The sequence below is a fragment of the Triticum urartu genome, chromosome 6, assembly GCF_003073215.2.
Source record: "Triticum urartu cultivar G1812 chromosome 6, Tu2.1, whole genome shotgun sequence".
In the NCBI taxonomy this organism is placed as follows: domain Eukaryota; kingdom Viridiplantae; phylum Streptophyta; class Magnoliopsida; order Poales; family Poaceae; genus Triticum; species Triticum urartu.
The window spans coordinates 372784543-372791839 of NC_053027.1; the positions used below are offsets into that span (position 1 = coordinate 372784543).

General features: G+C 40.6%; 1 protein-coding gene across 14 annotated transcripts; it reads left to right on the plus strand.

The window, feature by feature from the left end:
• Positions 1–1677: 1677 nt before the first annotated feature.
• Positions 1678–6794, plus strand: LOC125513554. Of its 14 annotated transcripts, none has more exons than XR_007286012.1 (11): positions 1681–2129; positions 2259–2331; positions 2429–2512; positions 2672–2871; positions 2942–3097; positions 3243–3385; positions 3490–3558; positions 4013–4072; positions 4542–4609; positions 5132–5181; positions 6425–6794. XR_007286012.1 is itself a non-coding variant. In XM_048678683.1 (9 exons), exons 5-9 carry the CDS (start codon positions 3070–3072, stop codon positions 4557–4559), a joined length of 318 nt encoding a protein of 105 aa, XP_048534640.1. In that variant the 5' UTR covers positions 1681–2129; positions 2259–2331; positions 2460–2512; positions 2640–2871; positions 2942–3069; the 3' UTR covers positions 4560–4609. The 14 variants fall into 14 exon arrangements, 1 of the variants encoding a protein (XP_048534640.1); XR_007286013.1 differs by having other exon boundaries at positions 2725–2871; XR_007286007.1 differs by having other exon boundaries at positions 2460–2558; positions 2640–2871.
• Positions 6795–7297: the final 503 nt, after the last annotated feature.

The following is a 7297-nucleotide window of genomic DNA, read 5'->3' on the forward strand; positions in this document are numbered from 1 at the left end:
CTTGATCTTTGTAGCTTCTTGACCGTGCTTTGCTTCTCTTCTCGCTCTCATTTGCGTAAGTTAGCCACCATATATGCTAGTGCTTGCTACAGCTCCACCTCACTACCTTTTCCTACCCATAAGCTTAAATAGTCTTGATCGCAAGGGTGTGAGATTGCTGAGTCCCCGTGACTCACAGTTTACTTCCAAAACCAAATGCAGGTGCCGATGATGCCATTCCAGGGGATGCGACCGAACTCGAGTGGGAGTTCAACGAGGATTCATGACGTTACTACGTTTCCTTTACAGACGATCAGTAGTGGAGCCCAGTTGGGGCGATCGGGGATCTTATGCGTTTGGGGTTGTTTTTATTTTGGTTCCGTAGTCGGACCTTGAATTGTATTCTGGATGATGTAATGCTATATTTATGTATTGTGTGAAGTGGCGATTGTAAGCCAACTCTGTACCTCTTTCTTATTCAGTACATGGGATGTGTAAAGACTATCCCTCTTGCGACATGCCTACAATGCGGTTATGCCTCTAAGTCGTGCTCCGACACGTGGGAGATATAGCCGCATCGTGAGTGTTACAGTTTCTTTGGTGGTCATCACTCCACAACACTAACGTCAAAGTAACTAATACCTTTGACACGAGCCGTTCACTTGAGCTTGATGTTGATGTTTCTTCTTGGCTCAAGATGAAGACAAGACATTGGTGAAGTGTTCAAGTCTCTTCCCCATACACAATGTGGGAAGCTTTGCTCTGTATTCATCTTCACTTGTCCATCATGTGATCATCCACAAGCTTCAAGCATGTAATCCTTTGGGATGGTTATCTTGAACTTGCCCTTGTCAACCATGATCACCAACACTTGATGTCATCCTCTCATAGACACTTGAAATCTCTCTCTTGATGCGAGCCCATGAGAATCACCTAACCCTCAAAAATATAGACAACACATAGTATGGGTTAGTACACAGAGTGTAATTGATAATTTCTTATCATACCACAAGATCCTATGTGGTGCATCATTTGCGCTCGTGTGTTGACCATTTAGAGTTCGATCTTTGAGCTTCATCTTGGTCAACCTATATCTCTACTCCATGTTTAATCTTGACGTCTTGAAGGGTATATTGAATTCTTCACTTGAATAGCTTTCTTGAATAGTTGATCAATCATGACTCAACAGATGAGTCCCCTATGATCATATATTTGAGCCATTCCTAGAATTCATCATTCAAATCATCCTTTTAAGATCTTGATCCATTATGGCTCAAACCATAGCTCTAAGCATGGCAACCCTTAAGATACTTCAATGAACTTCATTTTGATCATCTCAATGTAATTGTTGCTTCAAAGGAGTTGTCTTTCATTATTTTTAAATCATTTTTCAATGGAACTAACCTTCAAATATATTTAAAACAAAACAGAAACTAGCCAACTCGTCTCCACGGTGATCCTCCGATTTGCTACCTTTCCGGCCGTTCGATCGTCCTCATTTTGAGTCTGAACCGTCAAATCTTCATCTCCTGATAAATCTTATTTTAACACTACGATTGTTTTTTTTGCCCAATGACGGGTGGGCTCGTCTCGCCCTTGTATTGGCTGGGTCAGCCGCGCTCGTGTGCAAGGAGGGATTCGTCAGCAGCTCTGCGCGCGCGCGCTGCACCACGTCTCATCTCAAGTCGCCCTTGTATTGGCTGGGTCAGCCGCGCTCGTGTGCAAGAGGGATTCGCCAGCAGCTCCGCGCGCGCGCTGCACCGCGTCTCATCTCAAGTCGGGCAGGTCCCCAACCCCCCACCGCACAAACCCTAGCCTCCCAAGCCCGCAGCGCCGCCCTCCTCACTCCTCCTCCATCTTTCCTCGCCGGCCGCCGCCGCCGCCATTCCGCTTCGCTCCTCTCTGTCCGATGGCCACGCCAGTGGGAGGAAGCCGCCGCACAAGAGGACAGGAGACGCCCGTTGGCGAGCTTCTGGGCAGGAAGCCGATGGGGAGCACGCCATCAACGAGCCCCCGGGGAGGAGCTATCGGCCGGTCCTAGGTCGTCGACCAAAGGCCGCCGGTTGCGCTGTCGTGAGAGGAGCAGCAGGGGAGGAGATGAGGATATACCGCCGGCGCCGGACTCCCTCTTCCCTAGCTGCATCTTCCCCGTGAGCTCCTTCTTCCATTCCTCTCTTTGCCTCTCCTCCTGCTCCCTCTCCCTCATGTGCTCCTCCTGTGTGATTTCGATTTGGTTGTGTGATTGACTGATTGTACTTCATGGTGCTTGCACGTCCAAGGACAATTTATTCCAGTGCCCGATTCATTGTCCGTCTCAACCAAACCTCACATGGTGGTGCGAATTTATGCTAGGTATATGCTTCTCTCTCCCATCAACTCCTCCGATTGTTCATTTATTTATTTTGAATTTCTCAAATTTTGGTGTGTGCATTTGGCCTTATAAATTTAGACATTTTGTTTCTTCATTTGGTTTGCTACAGGAATAAATGTTCCAGGGTTGGAGAAGAGGGGGTTGAGCAGCAGCTGAGCTTAGGTGAGTGCTCAGGTTGATCACCTTCACCAAGAAAAGTGTGATGCCAGTTATGCACTTTCTTTTCATAGAATGTTGATATCTGTATCTTGCTGAATGTACAGAGCTAATGTTCAGTTCATTGTCTCAGGTACAGAGCTAATGTTCAGTTCATTGTCTCAGGCATGGATTGACAGATTCAAAATTTTCTTATACACTTGCTCGACGCACACCAGCTAGGCAGGCCAGGGGATGAAGGTACGATGCAGTGAGTGCAGCAGCGGCAGTGGGGAAACCCCTCCTGGCCGAGCCTCATCCCTAGCCTCTACCTGCAGAGGAGAACCCCAGGAAAGCTAAAAGTTTGTGGAGGAGCGCCGACACAGGTGAGCATCTTCCTATTTTTCTTCATCCTTTCCTCAACTTCCATGGTAACCTGTGATTTTTTTCTTCCAGTTTTTTAGAGGGTATTTCGGACTCAAGATTGATCTGGTAGTGCACGTGGTGTGGTGTGCCATAAGCAAGAATATCTTATCTGCGCCATGACAATAAGGGCTTGCTGCAGCTAGGCAGTTCTTGGGAGTATGGTGCTTCGATTTGGTTCCTGTGGTGGTATCTTCCCTCCCTTCTCCCTCCGTCTATTTCTTACTTATGCTTTGATGCTTTGGTATGTTGTATTTGCTTAAATTATGTACTTGGTTGAGTCCTACTTGCTTATTGAGATGAATCGTTTACAAAGTTATAGTGTTATTTTCAGAATTTGTAGTGACACTGTTACCTTCAGAATTTGAGATGAACCATTTCCAGAGCGTATATGGAGAGCCTAGAAGCAGCAGGGGTCCGCGGAGCAGCGGATGCGGTCGATGGAGTAGCAGGAGCAAGGAGCTCGAGATGGTTCAGGTTTGCCTCCACTTCCTCTCTTATTCGTTGGTATACAACTAGGTTGTTATATACAAGTTGTTCATTTTTATACAACTAAGTTTTTGCGGCATTTTCTATTGTAGGAAGAGTGCCTACAGAGATTACAGAACTGGATAGAGGTGCCTTATGATAGTATAGCTAAAGAACAACAGGTATGAGTAGATGACACTACCACCTTTGTGTTTTATTTTTATTTGTTGTGATATTTCACACACCCCATATTGGCACCCCCTCTATATTCCCACTCTTATAGACTTGCAGAAACACATGCTGCTTGTCTCTATTTATCTTGGTCTTTACATTATAAATTAAAACGTAGCTGGAAAGAATTATGGGTCATTTTGGCATGAAGCTCGAGAATGATAATACCACCTCAAGTGGGGATAAAGCAGAACAAGAAATAGATGAGATGTAATTACTGAAACTAGAAAAAATACTCTTCTGATTATGCATATGTAAAGTCATGATTATGTGTGGACCAGATGTGTGCTCTTTTCCATTGCATACGAGATTGTCGGTTAAAAGAGTTTTTTGTCTTCCAGCAATGAGCTTTCATTTTCATTGTGGAGGTTTGTTCGCTTCATCTCCTCTGGTTATTTTTTTCAGTTTGTCTCTTCAGAAGTTTGGGTGCCTCTGTTTTGCTACTTTTTAGTTCTCATCATTAAGGTTTGTATCTTTCCTCCCCTCTCAGATTGTTGCATCCTTATTGTGTCTCATCGTTAAGGTGGCACATACAAGTATTAATTTGTTGAGTTCTGTTAAAGTACCACTGAAAATTCAAATTCTATATACTTTACTTTTGGCTATACACGAGAATACAGTACACACATTTGATTAGTGATTAAATGTGAAGACCATTGTGCATGTTTTTCTGAATGTGGATTAATTAAATTTTATTGCTTTATGGTGAGATGAATATGTTGATTATAATGATATAATGTTAAGAGATTTTCAAGTGTAAGCTTGTAGCAAATTATCTTCTAATCCAGACTCCATATCATTATTTATATTGTAACACAAATGTGTTCTATTATACTCCCAGCCTTGGTACATGAAGGCATGATATTACCCCTCTCCCCCTGCCCCTTCTATGTATTTTTGATTTGTTTGTGTGACTATTGAATGGTGCTTGCAGGTCCATGGACATTGCTAGAATTTTCACTTTATTGCAGTGTCGTATTTCCAGATCTCATGTTCCTCAAGGTAATGGACAAGATTGTGTTTTTGGTTGTATGGCACCATTACAACATTTTCTATTCTGTCATTCATTTGTTATGCACCATATTTAAGGAAATAGAGGAGGTTTGTTTGCTATTGTTATGAATCTGTTTCTGAATATTATTTGTAGATTTATGTTTGGAAACACCAATCACAGTAATGTTTTTGTGTCTGTAGATAGATTTGCATATTTCATATACTAATACTGAAATTGAAAAATTGTAAGAAATATGGTTGGAGATGTCATGTAAACTGGTAGTTTTCTTAAGAAGATCATTGCCATGTAATCTGATATATCATTAGGTTATTTGTAATACCGCTGCAATTTCTTATATAGTTACAATAATTTAATGTGTAGGTGACAAGGCTTTGGAGCCATGGTTTTCTTAGGTAGCTTTATTAGGGCATCGAACTATTTGGTGCTACAATTGTTGTAAATGTCTAACTTTGTAAGATATTCATCATTGGTTCATCATAGTATGCTTTCTTCTGTGCCTTGTTTCACAGGCTTGCTCTCACTGCTGCTCTAGACAGGGAACATTGATGACAACATACAGGTAACTCTTTCGAAATCATGGATAGTATAAATATACAGTTGTATGATTAAATTTGAGGTTATTTCTTAAACCGGCATATACTTTCCTTGCATTGAGAGCACAATTTATAATCAAATGGAAACGACATACCTTTCTTTACTTGGAAGTTGGAACATGGCATCCAGCAGAGGAAGATGAGTACCATATATGTATATCAGTTTATCGCGAGCTCTAAAAAGGTTTTCGTCTATTGCTTTCGCACATCAGGCTTTTTCCTGATTGTCGCCAGTACAAAAAGAGCTTGCTGACATGTATAGGAGAATGGAATACACGTTCTTGAAATGAAGCAACTTATTAAACTAAACCATGGTAATGTGTACTCCTTGCCGTTGATTTATTGAGATCCAGCTGAAAATAAGGGGAAAACAAACATCATCCTGCCATTTAAGTTATCTCATATTTAGGGAGAAAAGTTACACAGTTAGCTATTGCAAAAATACTAAAATTCATGTATGTATCCGGCTTCATTATGGAGTTGAGAACGAAATCATTGGAATTCTTATGTTGAGAAAAGGCCAATGGAATATTATTATTATGTGTTACAAAGTTCATACAAAGAATATATATTGTAGTGCTCTAAATATAAATTAAAATATTACTAGGGTCCTTGGTTAATGCATTGTTTTTTCTTTTCCATCCAGAATCATATTAGAAGATAAGGAATTAGTATGAGATGCTTTAGGGGGTTAAACAATTGTATAAGATTAAACACATGTTGTGCCGAATTGGCAGTCCTTCGTCCGTATTTTCTTGATAATGATGCACCATTTGGTGATAGGTTCTCTACAAAACTTAAATTTACACTAGAAATTATTTGTTTTTATGACACACGGCCGTGTAGCTGTGATCTTAGAGTTAAGATATAATGGAAAAGGGATCTGAAATGTGGTTTGTATGACCGAAAACATTCTTCACATATGGTTAGTTATGACTGAAGACAGTGTGCTGTTTTTTATTCCATGCTCTTGAATTGCTTAACGATGATGGCGTGTTTGGTGTTCATATTTTTGTCAGCCAAATAATAATAGGTGCACTTGATTGTTTGAGGAAATGCCAACTGAAAGCTAAATTCAGTTAGAATTAGATTTGTGCACGTGTGTTCTTGATGCTTCATGTATGACCAGTTCTCTCGAATAATGAGTTACTCCCTCAATTTTACAATAGAGATAATTTGTCAAAATTGTGTTTTTGTGAACATGCATAGGGCCTCTCAGTCTTTAACCCTGACTATAAAAATCCATTGATGGAAGCTGCGGAGGGCCGAGATGAACATCCAGCTCCTGGGTCTAAGCCATCGAGATGATAGAGACGACGTTTCCATGTCATCTACTCCAGCAGCCGGACAAGGCATATAAAACGATGGATCCTTGCTCCCCAGGGCCGCAAAATGATCGCAGTGATGTCTACGACCTCCTCCTAGATGTATTAATCTCAATCTCATGTTTGGTTTTCTTCCCTTTTCTCTTCTAATGATGTAATTTCTTTTACTAAGATAACACCATGTTTGTTGTAATGCCTTATTTGAAATAAGATCCCTTTTCTACTTTGAATGAATTTACTGCATATATTTCTTATTTAGTTTAGTTCATCATTCAGAGACGATGGAATATTTTTGTCCTTCACAGGTTAAATGAGCATTGCAAGTATGTCTAAGTTCTCTTTCTTCAAGTGCTTCAAGTAAATGAAATTGTTTATTTTGAATTTAATACCTTTTAATAATAATCATAATGAGAGAGGGGTATGCTTCTCTTTCTCTGGGCAAATGTTACTTTAGACAACATGTACTAAGAAATAAAAACTCTGGAAATGTGTTTGAATCTCACAAAAAGAGTTTGTAGTTCTTATTCATACTTGAAACACGTGAGGCTCTGCAAATTAAACAATGTTTTTTTTTCAAGGCGGATATGGATTTAGCAGACCACAACTAAACCGACTGTATATACATGGCATGTCCTTAATAAAGGAAACTATTTTCATCGCAAACATGGCTTTAGCTGAAGGTTCTTGCAGCATGAAACTACTTTCATCGATAACATGTATTCAGCAGGTCTCTGCGCCAACGGGTCAACTAGTATCT

Excerpts from the sequence above, each read along its gene's own strand:
- LOC125513554 (XM_048678683.1), top strand. The coding sequence starts at position 3,070 with ATGGTGCTTCGATTTGGTTCCTGTGGTG. Across the intron at positions 3,386-3,489 it reads AGGAGCTCGAGATGGTTCAG|GAAGAGTGCCTACAGAGATT; the intron begins GTTTGCCTCCAC and ends TTTCTATTGTAG. Across the intron at positions 3,559-4,012 it reads GTATAGCTAAAGAACAACAG|TTTGTCTCTTCAGAAGTTTG; the intron begins GTATGAGTAGAT and ends TATTTTTTTCAG.